General features: G+C 43.0%; 1 protein-coding gene across 3 annotated transcripts; it reads right to left on the reverse strand.

Moving 5' to 3' along the window:
- Positions 1 to 268: 268 nt before the first annotated feature.
- Positions 269 to 22838, reverse strand: sfi1 (SFI1 centrin binding protein). Of its 3 annotated transcripts, none has more exons than XM_014167871.2 (29): positions 22364 to 22838; positions 21392 to 21463; positions 20907 to 21017; positions 17729 to 17823; positions 17475 to 17592; positions 17163 to 17265; positions 16192 to 16348; positions 15784 to 15945; positions 15555 to 15625; positions 15173 to 15265; positions 14937 to 15034; positions 14715 to 14781; positions 14497 to 14627; positions 5709 to 5790; positions 5426 to 5604; positions 4843 to 4918; positions 4639 to 4734; positions 4361 to 4437; positions 4151 to 4253; positions 3945 to 4041; positions 3588 to 3748; positions 3399 to 3473; positions 3060 to 3134; positions 2460 to 2636; positions 2122 to 2351; positions 1611 to 1905; positions 1318 to 1445; positions 1141 to 1243; positions 269 to 831 (listed from the first exon to the last, which is right to left on the reverse strand). In XM_014167871.2, exons 1-29 carry the CDS (start codon positions 22495 to 22497, stop codon positions 652 to 654), a joined length of 3546 nt encoding a protein of 1181 aa, XP_014023346.1. In that variant the 5' UTR covers positions 22498 to 22838; the 3' UTR covers positions 269 to 651. The 3 variants fall into 3 exon arrangements, with proteins under 3 accessions (XP_014023346.1, XP_014023343.1, XP_014023345.1); XM_014167868.2 differs by having other exon boundaries at positions 1318 to 1523; XM_014167870.2 differs by lacking the exon at positions 21392 to 21463 and having other exon boundaries at positions 1318 to 1523.
- Between the last annotated feature and the right edge of the window lie 2122 nt (positions 22839 to 24960).

Below are 24960 nucleotides of genomic sequence, written 5' to 3' on the forward strand. Positions count from 1 at the left end.
AACTCGCTTACCAGGTTAAATAAAATTTAAAAAATGGGAAGATTTTGCACAATCCAGGTGTGGAAAGCTCTTAGAGACGTACCCAGAAAGACTCACAGCTGTAATCGCTGCCAAAGGTGATTCTAACATATTCAATACTTATTTAATCAAGATACTGTATATGACTTTTTTACAAATGTTAGAATTGTGTAGATCGTTGACAAAAAAACCCCATCCATTTAATCCCACTTTAACGCAACAGAATGTAGAAAAAGTCAAGGGTTGTGAATACTTTCTGAAGGCAGTATTTTATTAAATAACGTAAAAACACACTAACATATGATGTAATTCACAGTATAATAAAGGCCATTACAACATAGTCAAGTCAAACATAAATCTTACACAGCTGTCTTGCCATGCCATTCTTTCTTTGTCAAACCGATTTTCACCAAGATTAGGATAATAAATTCAAAAGCTACAATTGAAGAATTTCCATAAATCTATTTTGAATAATTCTGTTCTTATGGTTTTATACTATAAAAACAACCAGTAGAGAATGACATGTAAAAAATATGGACAGGTGTAGTCTCATCAGAAGTTCTTGTGCTCCTTTATATAGGTCTACGGTGCTCCTCCTCCTCCATGGCACTGGGACGGCCCTGGTCCTGTCACCTAGTGTGGAGTGATGAGCTGTAGCTCTGGAGGCCTACTGAGAATGGCCTGTCCCAGACCCTGTCCTGTGCTGCTTTGGAGGAGAACACTCTCTATCCTGTGGATCCTGGCAGCGTGGAGGATCATCACAGGCTTTTGCTCTGCCAGCTCAGCAGACAGCCTGCCAATACGCTCCTCCAGCTGTAAATGACAACACAAAGAGCATGAAATTAATCTAGAATGACCACAAAATAACAGGAAAAATTGTTGCATGATATGGCATGGTTATTATGCGCTTGACCTGTTGTAACTTTTGAATGTTCTTGTTTTCATAGCAGAAGATTTATGGCTCAAATGAAATGATACCTCCAGAGGAATGCGTGCTAAATCAAAGCCATCCATTTAGTTATTAATCTATAAGTGGATAGGAAACATGAAAAAAATATTGCTTCTTGTTTTCTTCAAGGACTGGTGAACAGCCGGTAAAACGACACAACCTTCAAGTCTTACCTGCTCCAACTCTTTGCGGATTGTATTACTCTCCTCAGTTTCTCCCTCACTTCCACTCGTCTGCAGCCAGCTTCTCAACACTCCTTCAAGTCTTCGCCACGCCCTACACACACACACACTTAAATCCACTAGAATGTATAAACAAGATTATCAGAAATGTTAATCGTGAGTCCTTACTGAAGTAGCTTGCGGTCCTGTTGGAAGCGCTGCATGTCCAGGCGGATGTTGAGCAGCTCTCTGGTCCAGGCTAAAGTGGGATCCACACTCTCCTCCTCAGTTAACACATCTTCTCCATCAGACTCTGGCTGTTGATGGAGGGTGGAGAACTCATTGAGGGGCAGTAGTGAGGAGTCACTTTCCCATGAGCCACTAGGCTGCCTCACCTAAAAAACAGATATTGTATAAAGAAATCTCATTGAAAACACACAGTAAAATGACTTTACATGTGTTTTTGAAATATAGTAACTTACCTTAGTGTGGGTGGCCATGAATGAGGAGGGGGGCAGGAGTAATTCCTGGCCTAGTGATCCATGATGTGGGGCTGTTGGGAAACTGAGATGGGGAGCTGGGTGTGACCGTATGGGAGAGATGGGGAGGGAGGCTGCAGCAGGGTGAAGGTTCGCTGTCACTGGGACCTTTATTTGATGTGGAAGAGGACTGGGTCTTTGATGTAGAGGAGCTGTAGGTGGGAGCAGCTCTTTGACCGGGGAGTCAAGCAGATCTCTAGGCCGCCGTGGCTGCAGTCTAGAAGCACGCACCGCCACCCTGCACACAGTTATAGAGCTGCTGTAAGACTGAGCATAAGAATTAGAGACATAGTTTCCCAGGCACACATTAAGCCTTGTTCTGGACAAAAAAAGTGATTTGTATGGGGATTCTCCATAGAGCATTCTTTTTAGTCCAGGACTCTTAATTGGTATCTGGAAAACCCTCCCATAATGTTTAGGGCCTGATGTTTGCATAGTAACTGTGCCCACTTACAGGTGGTTGAGGATGCCGTCTCCTGCTCTCTGCTCCACTATGCCACTCTGGGTCTGTGTACAGCTGTGGGTGCGGCACTCTGGGTCAGGGCTGGGTAAACAGAAGGTCACACTCTTCTTGGGGGACACTGCTGTCGCTCTAGGCAGTCTCGCCCTGTGTGGTCCACTCAGGGCCCGCTGTTTCCACTGCATGGCACAACGCAGCACCACCCTCTGGAGACGCCGCAAGCTCTGTAGATCACAGACAAGACGGGCTTGATCCAGTTCCACACACAGACATTCAGGCAGGCAGACATACTATCAGATAATCAAACACAGCAAGTGCTCACACACACACACCTGCTCCTGGCTGTGCAGTGCTATGTTGGTGCTGAAGCTGCCCATGTGAGCGGCGTATGTGAGGACGTGGGCCACTCCTTCCCTCAGCAGCTGATCTCTATAGAACTGGGCAGCCTGGGCCAGCCTTTCCTGCTTTCTGTTCTGCTCTGTGACCCACAGCCTCCAGGCCTCCAGCACCTGGATCAGGACACACCAAGGGATCAGACGTCTCATTCAGTATGTCTGATGAGTCTTCACTCTTCTATATGTTTCCACTATTCACCGGGGGGGCGTCTCATTCATTATGTCTATAGAGTCTACTGTATGTTTTCACTTCCATTTCCTTTATTCTAGCTGTGGCCTGGATATCATCAATGAGGACTTTACACGCACCAGCCTGGTCACAGATCTGATTGTGCGGTCTTGCTAACTCCAATGATCATTGGCAAGACAGCACAAAAAGATCGGGACCCAGGCTATACATCCACAGGGTCAGCAGTAGTCATGCAGGAGACAGAATTCCTCCACTACAGACAAACAGAGAGAGAGGGATAATATCTCCTGTGTTTTAAGTTGGGCTGAAGGCCAGCTGCCAGTGAAGTATGTGTGTCCAGGTATTACCTTGGCCTGCAGACTGAGGGACCAATGCCAGAGGGCCAGTTCTGTCTGCTCAGCCTCTCTCCTTCTGTGCTGTAGCTGTGCAGGCCAGGACCAGAGGAGAACAGCACACTTAGTCAGATAACAGCCAGGAGTTCACCAAGACAATCAGAGGCTTACAGACTTACCATTGAAAGTTTATATAATAAAATAATCTGGCCTTTAAGACAGTAAACATCAGAAAATACTTTTTTTCAATTCCATCAATGTATTTAAAAGTGACTTGAACAAAAGTTCACGCAAATCTTATCAAGGAGGCCTTTAATATTTGAAATAAGCATGTTAAAACAGCAATAAGCTCACCACAATTTTCCAGCGTGCAAAGAAGAGCTGGCATGTCTTCTGTCTCAGCAGCAAGTGGCCTCTCCCTTTCATCACCTAGAGAAGGACCACATAAACAACACAATACTAACACCAACCTACCTAGGATCAGAATGTATCAAATAGCACACTGCAGACTCAAACACAGGACCAAATGTAGTATCCATCTACCTTGTAGCTCTGCTGTTGCTGCTGGTACATAGTCCATGATCTGAATGTTCTGCAGAGAAGTGAGTGGTGGTGGTGCCTTTTGGCTTTCTCCATGCCTATACTGTCCTCCACAACCTCTCTGCTTCGCTCCCTCCATCTCCTGAAAGTCGACTCCTGCCGCACTGAGACATAGAAAATGATGGCAATAGACTACACATGTCAATGGAGGCTTTATTCAATGTGCCGGGAGAATGATCTAACAGAAAATAGCATTGAATAATGAACAATTTGTCTCCATCTGCTTCACTAAGAATTGGAGCCATAGTTAGAACTTCACATGTTTAATGAGAACTCAAACTTAGTAAAGTATTTCTCTACCTTTATCCATGTGAGTCTGAGCCTTGCTCACTGCCTCTCTCTGCTGGTGACGGTTTGACACTGCACAAGATGTGGCTTTCCTCCATCCTAACAGCACCTATAGGAAAATAAATTAGGCACATTTGTGGGTGAGCAGAAGTTATAGCCACGGAATCAGCCTTGGTAACATATGAAGCAATAGATAGGTCTTACAGCAGCTCCAATACCTTAACCTGAACGCAGTGCTGGTAGTGGTTCTCTGCTCTCTTCTCTCTGCTGCTGGCTGCTGCCAACAGGGCTACATTCTCCTTCCACACACACAGAATCCTCCTGGGAACACATAATACAAGTGTCAGTTAGAAATATTGCAAAATCAATATTACAAGTAAGAGACTGTGGATAAAGAGGAATAGAGACGGACTTATGTAGGTTGATACCTGAGGAAGTGTTTCTGATGTCGACTGTAGAGCTCCTCTACATGCTCATAGACCTGCTGTCTTTGGAGGAGATGCTCCTACGGGTGATAGGCAAAGAGATTACAGCACGTACCACAGGGGACACACAAACCAACAAACCAGAGCCCATTCCGTGTGTACCAAGCAGGTCAGAAGATGCACGATTACCAAATTAACTGTTGCTGTGCCAGTTTTCAAAGCACACCAATATAAGTGTAGACTTGTGTAATTTATTACAGTTAATGTGAGGTCTGTTGTACCTTCCAGGCCTGTAAAGTGTGTTTGAGAAGTCTGTGTTCATAGTAACTGTCCATCTGATCCAGCCTGCTGTTCTTCTCTGTTCTGTGCTGGACATACTGACACATCAGACAGACAGAGACAGACACAATGTGGGTTAATTACTCTGGACAAACCAAACATTACAGCATGGCTAATGGTAGATTATGTATGGCAAGATGCTGTACCTCACTCCAGCCACTCAGGGCGCGTCTCACACAACGCACATCACCATGTCGACCTGCCTGCTCCTCTCGTTTTCGCCTTATGAGATACATACGAAAAAACACAAATATACAAACCAAACACACATATACATGAAGGATTAAGCCAAAATCTCAAAGGGTCTTCAATTGTCAATCAAATCCAGTTAAGAATAATCTCCTGTTAAGAAAGCTCATAATCTGTAATAGTTAGGACTGAAAACATCCTATATCATGTATACCGTATATGTCGGAGTACCTTTTAATGTGTATATGAAACGATATTTCTGTCATGTAATACTGTGTATAAATGTACCATGCATGTAAAATATATGAATAATGTATATGTAAAAAAAAATAGCTGTTAAAAAAACAAATGAAAAACAAAATGACCTTTGTCCTCCGGATAGGGGGCTGGGGGATGGGCCCCCCCCAAAAAAAGAAAAGAGGAATAACCTCACACTTGTCTACTTCTTTCTGAACAGGTTGGTCCCAAACAGTCAGCGTTTACAATAAAAGTTGTATTGATCCTCACTGATATTTCAGTGAACTGCCAGTGGTACAGTACCTGTCCCGGATCACAGTGACATTGTCCTTCCACTGGCTGAGTGTGTTGTGGACTAGAGTACGGTGGTACAGTATGTCAGAGGCTCTCTGCTTCTCCCTCTCCTCCTGTTGTTGCCTCGCCCTCCGCTGCCAGTGGTCCCAGGCTCTCATCAAACACGACCTCTCCTCATGCAGCAAGGCCTAAAGGGCAAGACAGGTGGGCCCTCTTCGGCTGTTTGTCTGTACCATGACGGTGTGTTGTATGTATATCTTTGAGTGGTGTGTATTGTGACTGTGGATTTTACCATCCTCTCAGCCAGTCTCTGCTCCTTCCTCTCCTCTGAACGTCCCCACCAGGTATAGAAGGCCCAAGTGTACTGATGCTGCCTACAGAGGGTTAGAGTGGGTGACACACTAACATAAACGTCATCCTCACAAGGCTAACTGTATGTTGTTCATAATTATAAACTGGCTGACAGCCATGGTATATCAGACCGTATACCACGGGTATGACAAAACATTTCTTTTTACTGCTCTTCTATCCAAGATGGCGTAGCAGTCAGATGTCTTTGTCCTTCGTCGTGTCCCATGTATATATCTTTCTATATCTTTTTCTTCGCATATCTTTTTTCTATTTTTCTAAACCTCAACTTCAAAATACTCTCCTGCAACCCGCCTCACCCAATGTGGTGTGGATCTGTTTTTTCTAAAGTATTTTTATTTACCTCAGAATCGGAATCCCCCAACAGAAGCTAGCCAGCTCACTAGCTACTAGCTAGTAGTCAGCTAACCACTGCTAGCAGTCATCGGCTAACCTTTAGCTCGGAATGCTCTCGCCAGTTTGTACAATGCGACTCAAACCAGAGCATACCGGAAGTATTTTCGCTCCATATCCCCGGATTCCTACCGCAAGCTCTGAACCTTTTCATCACAGCTAGCTAGCTGCAATCCGAGTGACTACTCCTGGCTAACGTCTGTCCCGAAGCAAGCACCAATTAGCCTGGAGCTAGCCCATGCTAGGCCCATTCTCCCGGCTAGCTGAAGAGGCCCATCAGCCACCCCTGGGCTACAATACCCAGAACCCCTTCTACTGCCGGTATGGGGCACGGAACCCCGCCAATCCTTCACGACTGGACTACCGACGTAACCTGCTCGAGGGGGTACTCAACTGGTCCCTACGCCGCGACGTCCCCTGAATGCCCATCTGCTAGCCTGCTATGCGCGGCCTGCTAGCTGCTAGCCGTGGCCCGCTAGCTGCTAGCCGTGGCCCGCTAGCTGCTAGCCGTGGACCACTAGCTGTCTAAAGCATATTGGACTGTTAGCTGAATAGATCCATCGGACAATTTCTTGGGCCACTATACCTATTTTGCCAATTGGACTTGGACCCTTCTGCGACTCGGAACTCTACTAATCCATCACGACTGGTCTATCGACATCACTGCACGCGGAGGCTAAAACAGACTTTCCTCCGTCGCGACGTCCTTCTAAGGGCCTTCTGCTAGCTTGCTAGCCCCGGCCTGCTAGCTGTCTGAATCACCGTGTCTCCAGCCAGCCCAACCACTCACTGGACCCCTATGATCACTCAGCTACGCATGCCTCTCCCTAATATCAATATGCCTTGTCCATTACTGTCCTGGTTAGTGATTATTGTCTTATTTCACTGTAGAGCCTCTAGCCCTGCTCAATATGCCTTAACCAACCATTTAGTTCCACCTCCCACATATGCAGTGACATCACCTGGTTTAAACGTCTCTAGAGACAATATCTCTCTCAACATTACTCAATGCCTAGGTTTACCTCCAATGTACTCACATCCTACCATACCTTTGTCTGTACATTATGCCTTGAATCTATTCTATCACGCCCAGAAACCTGCTCCTTTTACTCTCTGTTCCGAACGTACTAGACAACCAGTTCTGTTAGCCTTTAGCCGTACCCTTATCCTACTTCTCCTCTGTTTCTCTGGTGATGTAGAGGTTAATCCAGGACCTGCAATGCCTAGCTCCACTCCTACTCCCCAGGTGCTCTCATTTGTTGACTTCTGTAACCGTAAAAGCCTTGGTTTCATGCATGTTAACATTAGAAGCCTCCTCCCTAAGTTTGTTTTATTCACTGCTTTAGCACATTCTGCCAACCCGGATGTCCTAGCCGTGTCTGAATCCTGGCTTAGGAAGACCACCAAAACCCCTGAAATTTCCATCCCTAACTATAACATCTTCCGACAAGATAGAACTGCCAAAGGGTGCGGTGTTTCAATCTACTGCAGAGATAGTCTGCAGAGTTCTTTCTTACTATCCAGGTCTGTACCCAAACAATTCGAGCTTCTAGTTTAAAAAAATCCACCTTTCCAGAAACAAGTCTCTCACCGTTGCCGCTTGCTATAGACCACCCTCTGCCCCCAGCTGTGCCCTGGACACCATATGTGAATTGATTGCCCCGCCATCTATCTTCTGAGCTCGTGCTGCTAGGTGACCTAATCTGGGACATGCTTAACACCACGGCCATCCTACAATCTAAGCTTGATGCCCTCAATCTCACACAAATTATCAATGAACCCACCAGGTACAACCCCAAATCCATAAACACGGGCACCCTCATAGAAATCATCCTAACCAACTTGCCCTCCAAATACACCTCTGCTGTTTTCAACCAAGATCTCAGCGATCACGGCCTCATTGCCTGCATCCGAAATGGGTCTGCGGTCAAACGACCACCCCTCATCACTGTCAAACGCTCCCTAAAACACTTCAGCGAGCATGCCTTTCTAATCGACCTGGCCCGGGTATCCTGGAAGGACATTGACCTCATCCCGTCAGTAGAGGATGCCTGGTTATTCTTTAAAAGTTCCTTCCTCACTATCTTAAATAAGCATGCCACATCCCAACTAATGTAGAACCAGGAACAGATATAGCCCTTGGTTCTCTCCAGACCTGACTGCCCTTGACCAGAACAAAAACATCCTGTGGCGTTCTGCATTAGCATCGAATAGCCCCCGTGTTATGCAACTTTTCAGGGATGTTAGGAACCAATATACACAGGCAGTTAGAAAAGCTAAGGCTATCTTTTTCAAGCAGAAATTTTCATCCTGTAGCACAAACTCAAAAAAGTTCTGGGACACTGTAAAGTCCATGGAGAATAAGAGCACCTCCTCCCAGCTGCCCACTGCACTGAGGCTAGGAAACACTGTCACCACCAATAAATCCACTATAATTAAGAATTTCAATAAGCATTTTTCTATTGCTGGCCATGCTTTCCACCTGGCTACCCCTACCCCGATCAACAGCCCTGCACCCCCCACAGCAACTCGCCCAAGCCTCCCTCATTTCTCCTTCACCCAAATCCAGATAGCTGATGTTCTGAAAGAGCTGCAAAATCTGGACCCCTACAAATCAGCCGGGCTAGACAATCTGGACCCTCTCTTTCTAAAATTATCTGCCGAAATTGTCGCAACCCTTATTACTAGCCTGTTCAACCCCTCTTTCATATCGTCAGCGATTCCCAAAGATTGGAAAGCTGCCGCGGTCATCGCCCTCTTCAAAGGGGGAGACACTCTAGACCCCAACTGCTATAGACCTATATCTATCCTACCCTGCCTTTCTAAGGTCTTTGAAAGGCAAGCTAAACAGATTACTGACCATTTCGAATCACACCGTACCTTCTCCACTATGCAATCTGGTTTCACTATGCACTATGCAATCTGGTTTCACTCCACTATGCAATCTGGTCATGGGTGCACCTCAGTCACGCTCAAGGTCCTAAACGATATCATAACCGCCATCGATAAGAGACATTACTGTGCAGCCGTATTCATTGACCTGGATAAGGCTTTTGACTGTCAATCACCACATTCTTATCGGCAGACTCAACAGCATTGGTTCCTCAAACGATTGCCTCGCCTGGTTCACCAACGACTTCTCTGATAGAGTTCAGTGTGTCAAATCGGAGGGCCTGTTGTCCGGACCTCTGGCAGTCTCTATGGGGGTGCCACAGGGTTCAATTCTCGGGCCGACTCTTTTCTCTGTATACATCAATGATGTCGCTCTTGCTGCTGGTGATTCTCTGATCCACCTCTACGCAGACGACACCATTCTGTATACCTCTGGCCCTCCTTTGGACACCGTGTTAACTTTTTAGGGTATAGGGGGCAGTATTTTCGATTTCGGATGAAAAGTGTGCCCAGAGTAAACTGCCTAATACTCGGGCCCAGGGTCAAATATTTGCATATTATTAGTAGATTTGGATAGAAAACACTCTGAAGTTTCTAAAACTGTTTGAATGATGTCTGTGAGTATAACAGAACTCATATGGCAGGCAAAAACCTGAGAAAAATCCAACCAGGAAGTGGGAAATCTGATGCTTGTAGTCTTTTCAAGTCATTGCCTATCTAACACACGGTGACTTAGGGTTCATTTTGCACTTCCTAAGGCTTCCACTAGATGTCAACAGTCTTTAGAACCTTGTTACAGGCTTTTGCAGTGAACAGAGAGCGAACAAGAAGGCCGGGAAGTTGGTGACTCAGAAAATGACATGAGTTCATTGGCGCTTATTCACGTGATGAGGTAGCTGTGTTCCATACGTTTTTCAAGACATTGGAATCGTCCGGTTGGAATATTATTGAAGTTTTATGTTAAAAAGGCCCTAAAGATTGATGCTATACAACGTTTGACATGTTTCTATGAACGTAAATAGAACTTTTTTGACTTTTCGTCGTGAAATTTTCGGCGCGTTTCCTACATTTGGAGTAGCTTACTGAACGCACAAACAACAAGGAGGTATTTAGACATAAATTATGGACTTTATCGAACAAAACAACATTTATTGTGGACCTGGGATTCCTGGAAGTGCCTTCTGATGAAGATCATCAAAGGTAAGTGAATATTTATAATGCTATTTATGATTTTAGATGACTCCAAAATGGCGGGTATCTGTATTGCCTGATGTATTTTTCTGAGCGCCGTACTCAGATTATTGGAAAGTGTGCTTTCCCCGTGAAGCTTTTTTGAAATCTGTCACAGCGGTTGCATTAAGGAGATGTTTATCTATAATTCTTTGAATAACAGTTTAATATTTTATCAACGTTTATGATGAGTATTTTTGTAAATTGTTGTGCTTATTCACCGGAAGTTTTGGAGGCAAAATATTGTAAAATGGGGTTTTTGGATATAAATATGAACTTTATCGAATAAAACATACATGTATTGTGTAACATTGAGTCCTAGGAGTGTCATCTGATGAAGATCGTCAAAGGTTAGTGCTTCATTTTAGCTGTATTTCTGTTTTTTTGCGACCCCTCTCCTGTTTGGAAAATGGCTGTGTGGTTTTTCTTGTTGACGCTCTGTCCTAACAATCTAACTTTATGCTTTCGCCGTAAAGCCTTTTTTAAATCGGACAATGTGGTTGGATTAAGGACAAGTGTATCTTTAAAATGGTGTAAAATAGTTGTATGTTTGAGAAATTTGAATTATGAGATTTTGTTGTTTTGAATTTGCCGCCCTGATATTTCACTGGCTGTGTACCGCAGGTGGGACACTAGCGTCCCACGTAGCCCATAGAAGTTAACTAACCTCCAGACGAGCTTCAATGCCATACAACTCTCCTTCCGTGGCCTCCAACTGCTCTTAAATGCAAGTAAAACAAAATGCATGCTATTCAACCGATCGCTGCCCACACCTGCCCGCCCGTCCAGCATCACTACTCTGGACGGTTCTGACTTAGAATATGTGGACAACTACAAATACCTAGGTGTCTGGTTAGACTGTGAACTCTCATTCCAGACTCACATTAAGCATCTCCAATCCAAAATTAAATCTAGAATTGGCTTCCTATTTCACAACAAAGCATCCTTCGCTCATGCTGTCAAACAAACCCTCGTAAAACTGACCATCCTACCGATCACCGACTTTGGCGATGTCATTTACAAAATAGCCTCCAACACTCTACTCAACAAATTGGATGCAGTCTATCACAGTGCCATCTGTTTTGTCACCAAAGCCCCATATACTACCCACCACTGCGACCTGTACCCTCTCGTTGGCTGGCCCTCGCTTCATACTTGTCACCAAACCCACTGGGTCCAGGTCATCTACAAGTCTCTGCTAGGTAAAGCCCCGCCTTAGCTCACTGGTCACCATAGCAGCACCCACCCGTAGCACGCGCTCCAGCAGGTATATCTCACTGGTCACCCCCAAAGCCAATTCTTCCTTTGGCCGCCTTTCCTTCCAGTTCTCTGCTGCCAATGACTGGAACGAACTGCAAAAATCTCTGAAGCTGGAGACTCATATCTCCCTCACTAGCTTTAAGCACCAGCTGTCAGAGCAGCTCACAGATCACTGCACCTGTACATCTGTAAATAGCCCATGCAACTACCTCATCCCCATACTGTATTTATTTATCCATCTTGCTCCTTTGCACCCCAGTATCTCTACTTGCACATTCATCTTCTGCACATCTACCATTCCAGTGTTTAATTGCCATATTGTAATTACTTCGCCACCATGGCCTATTTATTGCCTTTCCTCATCCTACCTCATTTGCACACACTGTATATAGACTTTTTCCTACTGTATTATTGACTGTATGTTTGTTTATTCCATGTGTAACTCTGTGTTGTTGTATGTGTCGAACTGCTTTACTTTATCTTGGCCAGGTCACAGTTGTAAATGAGAACTTGTTCTCAACTAGTCTACCTGGTTAAATAAAGGTGATTATTTATTTTTTAATAATAATTACATTGGTAACCAGTTTATAATAGCAATAAGGCACCTTGGGGGTGTGGTACTCCAGGCACACCGCTTTGAATCGTGCCTTAGGACAGCCCTTACCCGTGGTATATTGGCCATATACCACACCCCCTCGGGCCTTATTGCTTAAATGTAGCCCAGGGGCCTTATTCACATTGGGGGGAATTCAGACCTGAGTTACACTTAATTCTCTCTACAGGTATTCTGACCTTAGAAAGCGCAGTTGATTTTGTTGTGTTATGCTTTGAAACAACATCCACAACAACCATGTTTCAACCTGCTGTTGAACTTCTTTCTTCAAATTGATCATCACAGTGAGGTGAGTTTTAAAAGTACTATAGGCCTACTGTTCTGATGTGTTTGATGTGATTTTCAAAGGCATTTGCAATGATGTCAGAGTGGTTAGAGGGATAATAGAGCCCTGAGTACCAGTCCATTAGGATCTGATGGAGGGACAACAGAGCCCTGAGTACCAGGCCATTAGGATCTGATGGAGGGACAATAGAGCCCTGAGTACCAGGCCATTAGCACCTCGTGGTAGTTAGCAAGTTGGGTACTACCAAAGCATGTCCAGAGTGCATAAAAGGAGATTACCATGACACAGCGGTCACATGGAATTTTACTGCGGCCATGACTCATGACTGTCTGTGTGGTGGTAATACGGTCACCACAACGGCCCTAGGTCTAGCGAACCTCTCTGTTCCAAGTGGAAAAACATCTAGGCCTTACATTCCTTTTTCAGATAGAAATAACAGCATGCTCCATGCACTGTAATTTATGAATTAATAAGAGCTATTGATACTTAGGTGCCCATAGAATATGTATGCCTATTTTCAAAATTCTATATGTATTGTGATTTGATATTGCGAGTTGATGCTCCAAACATATTACTCTATGTTTGCTGCAGAGGCACAAGAGAGAGCTTAAAACATAACATTTTTATTAGTCATGGGAATAAAGGTGCTGAAAAACTGTTGGCTCATTTTTTTTTAAAGAAGATGAAGAACAAGCTATAGGATGGAAAATACGAGAGTTTTGGAGCTGGTACAGCTGATTAGCGCTAGCTACAGCAAACAACAACAACAAAAAATAATACATATAAAGATATGTAACTGTTTAAATGTTTTCGCCTATCACTATTGATAAGACCTAGGTAAATGAGTAATATGTTTGGGAAGGGGATTGTACATATAAATAGCAATTGTTTGAGGATTTTTCCTTCTGATTGCTGGAGACTAATGTGAAACCAGTCATGGAAGAAAACTGAAAGGCATAATAATAATATTTCCGCCCCTTTCCCACAGTGAAGTATAAAATGCTGTGACTTTATACATAATTTTAATTGTATGGCCTAAGCATTGCGCAATGACAGTCGCACTCTCTAATGTTTTAATTATATGCCCCAACTTTCTGTTTCCTACTATTCTATCATGTTAAATATTAGCCACTATCAGTATCGACCGTCAGTTGGCCACACATATTCAACTGTCGATTTACTGTTAGTTCCCTTCAGTTGGTACAGTTCGTATCATTACATTGTTTCATTTACCTTTATTTGCTTCCACTGTAAACACTGCCATGTCCGTGTGGTTGTTGCTGAAGAACACTAATAATAGTTGATCATATTTAAAGTAAAAAATGTTTTGGCTAATTAAATCATTATGAAGCACAGCCCAAGCCGTAACTGTTTGAACCTGACGCATGGTGCAATGCTTGGCCGTGTCATCACACAGTTCCATGGTCAGCGTGGGCAACAGGCCAGGGTATACTACTACTGTACACTGTTCTCCCTATTATAATTCTATGTACATTCATCTTCCAACATTACCATGGGTTGAAGAACTGAATGTGGCAATTTTCAGAATGAATCAAACCACCGTTTTTTTCTTTCCTGCCTGAAGGCTCTCCAAACCCTATTTTTCCATTAAGTAGCCTAGGGTTCATAAAAACTTCCTTAATTATACATATTGTGTTCTAAAACTATGATAAATATGCATATGTTCGTATAACTATCTTTCATTGATCTCCATTCTGAACGCATTCTAATGTTGTGCCAATCAAATTCAAATGAATGTTACCCGTATTTAAAGGGATTGCTTTAGAGAAATGAACAGAAAATCCAATTGAAGAAACACTCCCTGATCAAATTGGTATGCCACCCAGTGTGAGTTTTCTAGGGTTGATTTAAATGTATTCAATGTGTGCAAGAGAGCAACACCCACAAACCTTGTTACACATGTGCATCAGTCTAAATCGGCCACAAAGCCTCTTATAGTAGTAGTGCTGATCTAGGATCAGACAAGTGACACCTGATCCTAGATCATCACTAGGTCAGAAACAGGATGGAACTCACTGATTATGGAGTTGTGCCATCTCTGTCCTCTCCCTATGCTGTCTCCTCTGGCAGGTAAACTCAACCCATGAGTCAAGACACTGTGGAAAGATGTGGTCAGCAAACCAGGCCTCAGCACGACGCTCCAGCCCCTAAAACCACACACAGTACACACAATGCCAATGAGTGGAATGTAAGAGTGTATGTGTGTGTGTGCACATGTGTACGCGTGGGTGTACCTGCAAGTGTCTGTGCTCAACAAGCTGCTCTCTCCAGTGGCGCAAGAAATTCCTCTGCAGTGAAATACTGTCAAAAGAAGCCATTAATGAGATCAGAAAAACATGTATCATAGAAATTGCATTACTAATATACGAGTGTATCATCAATTCATAACTGTGTGTATATGTATGTCTGTGTGTGTGTGTGTGTGTGTGTGTGTGTGTGTGTGTGTGTGTGTGTACCTGTGGCAGGTCAGTGCCATCTGCATCTGCATCTGAAGTCCCTGATCTTCAGCTTCCTCAAGACGTTGCTGCCAGAGTCTCCAATATCTGCATGTTACCTACAGAAAACACACACAGAAATGTTGTTTGAAAAACATGAATCGGGTGTCATACTTACTCTGTACTGCTAGAACAATTGTAATGATACTAATGCTGGGTGACTTCATAGATATTAGCTACAGTATAATAACAGTTACAGTGTGATGATGATGCTGGACAGCGATGTTCTTGTTGAGACGATAAGTTTTGCTCCGAGTGACATTGAGGGTCAGACTTCTCAATCCAGTGAGCTGTAGTAGACAGAACAAGTTGGAGTGAGAGAATTAAGGAATACTCTTTGGCAGCGGTTCCCAACTCCAGTTCTCAAGTACCCCAAACAGTACATATTTTTATTGTAGCCCCGGACATGCACATCTGATTCTGATTCAACTTGTCAACTAATCATCAAGCCCTCAATGAGTTGTGTTTGTCCAGGGCTACAATGAAACTGTGTACTGTTGGGAGTACTGGAGGACCAGGGTTGGGAAACACTGCTCTATGGTACATGGTATTCATCAGATCAGTGCTCCTCCATCTTACCAGTAGATGGCGGTGTTGGTGTTGACTTGCAGCCTGGTCTCTTTCAGACTCCTGCATGCACATCCTCCTGTCTGCACAGGAGCTCAGGAAATGTTCAAATAAATTCAGAGAAGTATGATGTTGCAGTAGATGAGAAAAGTCGAGAATTGCCTTATGCTGTTCTTGTAGTAGTGTGTGACTCCACACCAGGCCCTGGTGTTTTACAATGAGTGTGTGTGTAGTAGGATACAGTGTCTCCAGCGCTCCAGTGCCCTGCGCTGTGTGCTGCGTTGTGCCAGTCTATAAGAAGCCTGCCCTCTGTCCACCTCTCTCTGTCTGCTCTGTAGTCCACTTTTCCACACAAACCAATACCTCCTGACCAACTGGAGTTGCCAGGCTCGCACTGCAACATCTGAAACACAGGAGGTAAACAATTATATAAGAAGGATAATGACAACAGAAGTAGTGTTTTTCACTGGAAGTTCTAGAGGATTTGAGAGTTTGGTGTTGTTTTTGAGACCATCTAAAATTATCAAAATTTGTCAATATACAGTATGTTTCTGAATAAGTGTGAGTTTAATCCTAGACCATGAATGTCCAATGATTGTGACAGAAGACCAACAGTACATATGATAAACAGATTAACAGAAGATGGGACCTTGTGGTTTCCTCTTAGCTTGGCGGAGGTGAACATAGCTGATCCAGCCACAAAGTGCCTTTCTTTGCATCCCATGAATGTAGTGCAGTGAAGCCTTGGACTCCCTCTCTCTCCAACTACAGGCGAGCATGTACACTTCTCTCCACTGAAGCCATGCCTAAGACACAACAAACATACATGTTCAAATCCTTAAGAGTCTGTTGACGCACCCATGCGTCAATCTAAGTAATTTAATTGAAAAAATCCCCATCAAAATCCGTCAGTTTAAACTAGAGATGTAGGTTTTTTTACATGGGCTGCATCTCAATCCACTGCATCCGCCTCTGTCGGCCTTCCGCATCTGTGTTGGAAGGTGGCAGAGCTACAGCGGTGTTTGTCAGACCATGAGACATTCTGAAAATCGGTCTTCTCACGAAAATAGTTCGGCCTAGAAACTATTTGGACCACTCTATGGAAAGCGGAGACTCTAACGATGGCGTTCTCCATTTTGCTCTACGACCTCCACGTGACTTGTCTGAAGGTAACCCATACAAATGAATGGAAGTATGGAGGTTTGAGTTTTGTGCCAACAAAAATAAAGGGTTAAATATGTGTCAAAAAAACTAATATTGCCTGAGCTTTCTTCTATCGCCTAGATATAGGACGGACACTTCAAAACCTTGTTTCTTATTATTTATTTTTTGACTGTCTTTGCCATTTATGAATGTGTTATTCAATGCGTTTCTATGGGCTACAGTTATAAAGGCCACATTTGATATTTTATCAAATAATTTAACATATCCTTTTGATACCTAAAGGGGTCCTAAAATTCAAAATGAAATAGCTAAATGATCCATGGTATGACCATTTTAAAACAATTCCCCCCCACCCCCAGCTTAGATGTTAGTCCAATAAAATGTAACATTTTAATTCACCAACACCTGGGGAATGGTACGGATATGTGTGGGATGTATCAGATGTGCTCTACTCACTCTGCCCTGTAGCGTCAGAGCCCAGTGCTGCAGTGCTTGGTCCTCCATAACACAGGCATCATATCTCCTCTGCAGCCCAGTCTGCCACACAGTCCACATCCAACTGTATTGGGGGAAACACATAAGCATTAACACAGGCTGCCCCCTCCCCTTTCACTTACATTTAATCAAATGGTCAATCATATATAAATCAGTCACGCAATGACTGTGTATGCCGGAAGTTCACTAACCTCCAAGTCAGTGTATTGTTCTTGATTCAAAGTTATCCAAAATAAATAAACAAAATAGCATTTATCAGTCATAATGCCTCACCGTAGAGCTGTGAGTTTCCGGAACTGAAGAGCAGATTCTTGCATCCTGTGTTTCATCCTCCTCATCTCGATGTACACTTCCCAGCTGTCCCAGGCCACACGCTGACACCACCTCTCAGCTGGCATATAGGAGAAACTCTAATTACTGCTGTAACTCATAACATGCCCTGGCAGCCACTACTGCTGGGGTCCATCATTTTCCAGAGGGAGACATTCACCTAGATTAATACCAAAACCACACAAGCCAGTCCATACCAAAACATGTTGCTTTTTGGAATATCCTCCTCTCCTCCTTCTGTAAAGACACAAACCTCTGCCAGCCATGGAACACCTGGTTATACAGATAATACCTACAACACAGGAAAGACAGCATCATTAGTTTCCACATTGGCCAAACTATTGTTGGCTGCCATACTGCGCCTTCGGAAAGTATTCATACCCCTTGACTAGGGAGGTTGCAGTGCCACACAGGCAGTAATGACCTCAGTAAAATTCCATGTGACTATTGAGTCAAGGTAAGCTCCTTTTATGTACTCTGGACTTGCTTTGGTACTACCCAACTTGCTAACGACCATGAGGTCCTATTGGCCTTGTACTCGGGGCTCTATTGTCCCTCTAACATCGATGCAAATGAAATCAAAAATCACATCAAACACTTCTCATCAAAACAGTAGACCTATCATACTTTTAAAACTCACCTCACTGTGATGATCAATTTGAATTAAGAAATTCAACAGCAGGTTGAAACAGTGTAAAACATGGTTGTTGTGGATGTTGTTTCAAAGCCTAACAAAAAGAAATGGACAGCGCTTTCTAAGGTAAAGATGAATTCAAAACACCCATAGGCATATTAGAGCTTTTGCATATGCATAGGCTTATGAGCCCAAGCCCCCTCCCCCCCCAAAAAATGTTTTGAATAAAAATGATGATTGTGCCATTATACAATACATAGCCTACCACATATTACACATGGCAGAAAAACATAAAACAAAACTGATTTAAGATGTCTTTGGTACATAATTGGTCTAGCCTTTGAGTGTGGACTATATTATTATGCATACTGGATGGACTGGTTATCTTATGCTACGCTCCAACATTTCTATCCATGAGTCTGGGAGAGAACGTATAGCCCTAGGCGATGCTGTTTGTTCATTGATTGTGCAGGGCGACTTACAGTTAGCCTACAATTAGTGAATTTGTATTTGATTTTGAATAGCCTAGTAATAGAAATGTTATTATATTTTCATAATTTATTGTGTGACACATTACCTTTAGCAATACAGAATATAGAATCCTCTCTCCTTTATTCCTTTCTCGAGCGTACTGACAGGCTGTCAACAGTTTAGCGAAATATGTTTTGTTGCAAAAACATGTTACTAACGATGTTCCCAAACAGATTTCACTTGGTTTCCCAAATTAAGCACTGGGTAGCTGCAGGAACAAGGTTGAAGAGCCCATGGCAAACAGAATTTGGGTGGAATATCACCTGTCCGGCAGCGAGAGCATGCTCCTCAAACAGTGGTTGATACATGGAGTGAAATAAGTGTTCTTATATTTCTCAGCTGCTCATATTAAGCACATGCTCCCGCTTTAAAACCGAAGTAGCCTACAAAACAGACAGGTGGGAAAGCACGCGGCTTCCATTCGCTATTCGAGTGCATTACATGTATTTTTCCCCCTGCCCCTTTGATAATGGGCCTTTCTAAATCAGAACAAATTTCATGACTGCCACAGACCTACCCTTGACTTTTCCACATTGTGTTGTGTTACAGCCTGAATTAAAATGGATTAAAAAAAAATCACCCATACACACACAATTCACCATAATGACAAAGTGAAAACATGTTTATAAAAATGTTTGCTAATTTGTTGAAAATTAAATACAGAAATGTCTCATTTACATAAGTATTCACACCCCTTTTCTATGACATGCCAAATTGAGCTCAGTGCATCCAATTTCCTTTGATCATCCTTGAGATATACGGGTGAAGGAGTCAACCTGTGGCCAATACAATTGTTTGGTCATGATTTAGAAACACACATGTCTATATAAAGGTACCACAGTTGTCAGAACATAAACTATACCATGAAGTCCAAGGAACTGTCCATAGATCTCCGAGATAGAATTGTGATGTGGCATATCTGGGGAAGGGTATAAAACATTTGAGTGTTGAAAGTATACAAGCGCACAGTGGTTTCCATCGTTAGGGAATTAAAAAAATATGGAACTACCTAGACTCTGCCTAGAGCTGGCTGTAAAACCAAACTGAGCAACTGGGCAAGAAGGACCTTGGTCAGGGAGGTGACCAAGAACCCAATGACAGAACTACAGAGTTCCTTGGCTGAGATGGGAGAACCTGCTAGAAGGACAACAGTCTCTACAGCACATCACCAATCTGGGCTTTATGGGAGCGTGGCCAGATGGGAGACACTCCTGAGGAAAACGGAAGGGCTGCATACCTGTAGTTTGCAAAAAGGTACGTGAAAGACTCAGATCATAAGGCAAAATATTCTGTGGTCTGATGAGACAAAAATGGAACTATTTGGCCTGAATGCAAAGTGCTATGTCTGGAGAAAACCAGGCACAGACCATCACCCGTCTAACATCATTTCTACCGTTAAGCATGGTGGTGGCAGCATCATGCTATGGGGATGCTTTTCAGTGGCAGGGACTGTGAGACTAAAGATAGAGGGAACAATGAATTCCAAATACAGGCACATCCTTGATGAGAAACTGCTAAAGAGTACAAATGACCTTAGACTAGGGTGAAGATTTACATTTCAACAGGACAATGACCCCAAGCATGCAGCCAAAGCAACGCTGGAATAGCTTCAGAACAAGAATGTTAAAGTCCTTGAGTGACCCAGAATTGAATTGCATTGAAAATCTGTGGAAAGACATGAAGATTGCTGTTCACCGACACTCTCCATCTACCTTAACAGAGCGTGAGAATCTGCAAGGAAGACTGGGATAAAATCCCCAAATCCAGATGTGCAAAGCTGACAGACATACCCAAGACGACTCAAAGCTGTAATCACTGCCAAAGGTGCTTCTACAAAGTATTGACTCGTGGTGTGAATATTTATGTAAATGAGTTAAGTATTTAATTTTCAATAAATTTGCTAAAAATTCTAAAAGCACATTTTTAAGGTTGTCATTATGGGGTGTTGTGTGTAGATGTGTGCGATTTAAAAAAAAATCAATTTTGAATTCAGTCTAGCACAACAAAATGTGGAATAAGTCAAGGGGTATGAATACTTTCTGAACACACTGTACATCCCAGCAGGCAAAGCTGGTTGCAATGACGTCATTACAACCAGATTTCAAGGTTGTAATAACGTAATTTCAACCAACAGACTTTGTCCGTAAGTACTGATGGGCATGTATCGTCACCCCACAACTGAGCAGCAGCGGTTAGAGCCAGACACTGACCTGTAATGGCACTCTGCCCTCACTGTGAGGCTCCACTCCCTCCTGGCTGTCCACCACTCATCCTTCCAGCCCCCCTGAGCCCGCTGTAGCACCACTCTGCGATGGTGAGACCTAGAGATTGGAGAAGGTAATAATCTTCCAGTTAGAGAACTCAGGCTACACACAGTGGATATATTCACAGCATCAGTGCTTGACTTGGGCAGGAGCTCACCAGAGCGGAGTACCAGCACCTTAAATGTTCTACTGCTTATGCTCCTGTTCCTCTTATACAATATTAGCTAAAAAGTATTTTGGCGCTCCTGCACCTAAATGTAAACAGTACATCCACCCAAAATGAGTACGGACAACTATTTCAGTCTAAGTCAAGTACTGCATAGCATCAAGACCTTTACCAATGTTATTTTCCCTCTATTTGACATTGTAATCCATTAAATTCAAGCAGTGATGTAATCTGGCTATTCCGCCACAGGACTGAGAAAGTGCACCTGGCTTTGTAAGGATGAACACGTCCAAAGGTCTTCTGCATCCATAGTTTGAGAAACTTCCGTGCAAGGTGCCTAGAAGACAGAGTTTGATCTCAGGGATGGACAACTCGAGTCATGGAGGGGCATTGTGTGTGCAGTCTTTTATTCCAGCCCAGCACTAAACATACCTTAAATATACTTTACAAAAATGTAAACTTAAGGTGCAACAATTTCAATGATTTTAGTGAGTTACAGTTCATATAAGAAAATCAGTCAATTTAAATTAATTCATTAGGCCCTAATTTATGGATTTTGCATTTACGGGCAGGGGCGCAACCATTGGTGGGCATAAGCCCACCCACTTGGGCGCCACGGCCATCCACTGGGAAGCCAGGCCCAGTCAGACAGAAATACTCCTCAGTTTTATCAGCTGCTCAGGTGACTGGTCTCAGACAATCCTGCAGGTGAAGACACCGGATGTGGAGGTCCTGGGCTGGTGTGGTTACACATGGTCTGCGGTTGTGAGGCCCGTTGTTCCTGCAGTCAGCATGCCAATTGCACGCTCCCTCAAAACATCTGTGGCATTGTGTTGTGTGACAAAACTGCATATTTTACAGTGGCCTTTTATTGTCTCCAACACAAGGTGCACCTGTGTAATGATCATGCTATTTTAACAGCTTCCTGTCAGGTGGATGGATTCTTTAGGCAAAGGAAAAATGTTCACTAACAGGGATGTAAACAAACTTGTGCACAACATTTGAGAAATAAGCTTTTTGTGCGTATGAAAATGTTCAAGAAACTTGTATTTAAGTTCATGAAACATGGGACCAACACTTTACGTTTATATTTTTGCTCAGTATAGTATAAACGGGTGTGTTAGTGCTGGGGTTAAACAAGTCAACACAGACTACCGTTACAGCCTTCAAGTTCTAGTCATGGTCGATTGAATAATTACATCTGGCCAATTGGTTTATTTGAGGGGCTACTTCTCACCTTATTCTCAACTCCTTGAGTCTTCCACCTCGGTTCCAGGTGTATCCGACTTTATAACAAGATATAACCTTGCGTGAAGTTATTTTTGCACCAGTTAAATTTGACTTTTGGGTTCCTCTACCTCTGGAAGTCATTGCCCCAACAGTTGTCGAGTTAACCACCTGAGAAAGCTAGCTACTACCACTGACCGTCAATCAGAAGATTTGAAACTTCTTCAACTACGTTAGATGAACACACTGGCATTGCCGAACAGAAATCACCCTAGCATTCTCTCCATATGAATAACGTACCATGCATTACATTTTCTTCATTCCCTAACCAGTTTCAAATCGACAACGCAAACGGAACCGTTACAACCGCCATAGAAAACGCAAACAGTGTTTTGTTCAGTGAGGTATAGGAACGGTTTTGTTTGTCAAATTCAACTGTCGCGCATTCATTTTACTACTGTGAAATAGGAAGAAAATAACTAAGTACTTCCGGGTAACGGATCTGTGGGAATCGTGCAGAATAGCAGTCCCGTCCTCCATCCGTAGTAAATTAATAATTAGGTCGAAAAAAGTATTTCTATGAGATATTATGTTGTTTTTTAATGGTAAACTCTGTTTATTGTGTGTGTAGTCCTATCATTTATTGCACCGTACACAATTTTCTGTATGTTGTATCGCAGTAAAAGGGGGGCCCATTCTACCCAGGAGCACTTCTATTTTTATTAACAACAAATCAATACAGGAAGTACATGTGGGAACACAAGTATATATAAATAATATACAATGGACAATTGGACTAGGGGGTACAATATCACATTACACAAGGACTTTAAGGGACATACATACACTCATTATTGTAACAGATTTTTTGTTAGTAGAGTATTTAATTGTCTTAAAATACAGTTCAATTTCTTTTTGCAAGGTAAGAAAATGTGTTTTTTTTGTTTGTAAATTTACATTTGTGAATATGAAATTTGGTCAAAATTTATTTTTTAATAGTAGAGTTTTGGCATCCCATTATAAGGCAAGCCAAGAGTGCAAGTCTGGTATGGAATAGTGTTATATTTTACACTGGAAATTAACAAAGAGTAAGCTAAAATAGTTCATTTATTCCTTTGTAATTAAGATATAGTCCTGAATTAGTCAGTCAGCAGAGAGTTAAAGTTACAATACAAAAGTTTAGACTGGACTCTGGTTATATGGACACAGTCAATATTTTTTCCTGCAAAGTGCTATATTGTACCATATAGTCTCCAGGGATATAGGATACAGGGTCACCATGCAAACTTTTTGTATTTGTGTTTTTATAATTTTTTGCAAAAGTATTAAAAATAAAAAACAGATATGTAAATAAGGTATAAGTATTCAGACTCTTTGCTACGAGACTCGAAATTGAGCTCAGGTGCATCTTGTTTCCATTGATCATCATTGAGATGTTTCTACAACTTGATTAAAGTCCACCTGTGGTAAATTAAATTGATTGGACATGATTTTGAAATGCACACACCTGTCTATATAAGGTCCTACAGTTGACAGTGCATGTCAGAGCAAAAACCATGTTATGAGGTCGATGGAATTGTCCTGAGAGCTCCGAGACAGGATTGGGTCGAGGCACATATCTGGGAAAGGGTACCAAAAATTGTCTGCAGCATTGAAGGTCCCCAAGAACACAGTGGCCTCCATCATTCTTAAATTGAAGAAGTTTGGAACCACCAAATTTGGAACCAAGGCCCTTCTTGAGGGAGAAGGGCCTTGGTCAGGCAGGGAACCAAGAACCCGATGGTGAATCGTGGTGGGAGCATCATGCTGTGGGGATGTTTTTTCAGGGACTGAGAGACTAGTTAGGATTGAGGGAAAGATGAACGGCGCAAAGTACAGAGAGATCCTTGATGAAGACCTGCTCCAGAGCACTCAGGACCTCAGACTGGGGTGAAGGTTCACCTTCCAACAGGACAATGACCCTAAGCACACAGCCAAGACAACGCAGGAGTGGCTTCGGGACTAGTCTCTGATTGTCCCGGAGTGGCCCAGCCAGAGCCCGGACTTGAACCCGATCGAACATCTCTGGAGAGACCTGAAAAAATGTGCAGCGACGCTCCCCATCCAACCTGACAGAGTTTGAGAGGATCTGCAGAGGAGAATCGGAGAAACTCCCCAAATACAGGGGTGCCAAGCTTGTAGCGTCATACCCAAGAAGACTCGAGGCTGTAATCACTGTCAAAGGTGCTTCAACAAAGTACTGAGTAAAGGGTCGGCATACTTATTTAAATGTGATATTTCAGGGTTTTTTTTTTTTATGCATTTGCAAAAATGTCAAAGTTTTTGCTTTGTCATTATGGGGTATTGTGTGTAGATTGATGGGGGGGGGAAACTATTTAATACATTTTAGAGTAAGGCTGTAACGTAACAAAATGTGGAAAAAGTGAAGAGCTCTGAATAATTTCCGAAATCACTGTATAACCAATATGAAAAACACAATTGAATTAAGCTGATTGGCCAATCTTTAAGTGCCGCAACATGAGAAGCGACACTCATTGCTGTGTAAACTGTGGATTTGGACATTAGAAATGCTCCTGAGTGGACTGGACGCCCCGCCCTCCTTTACTG

This window comes from Salmo salar, chromosome ssa22, assembly GCF_905237065.1.
Source record: "Salmo salar chromosome ssa22, Ssal_v3.1, whole genome shotgun sequence".
Taxonomy (NCBI): domain Eukaryota; kingdom Metazoa; phylum Chordata; class Actinopteri; order Salmoniformes; family Salmonidae; genus Salmo; species Salmo salar.

Bases quoted from the DNA above. Each gene is read 5' to 3' on its own strand.
- sfi1 (XM_014167868.2), bottom strand. From the start codon at position 22,497: ATGACTTCCAGAGGTAGAGGAACCCAAAAGTCAAATTTAACTGGTGCA. The intron at 21,018-21,391 runs GTGCACTTTCTC...TCCAATCTCTAG, and splicing joins GTTCATCCTTACAAAGCCAG to GTCTCACCATCGCAGAGTGG. The intron at 4,438-4,638 runs GTACAACAGACC...TATCACCCGTAG, and splicing joins ACACTTTACAGGCCTGGAAG to GAGCATCTCCTCCAAAGACA.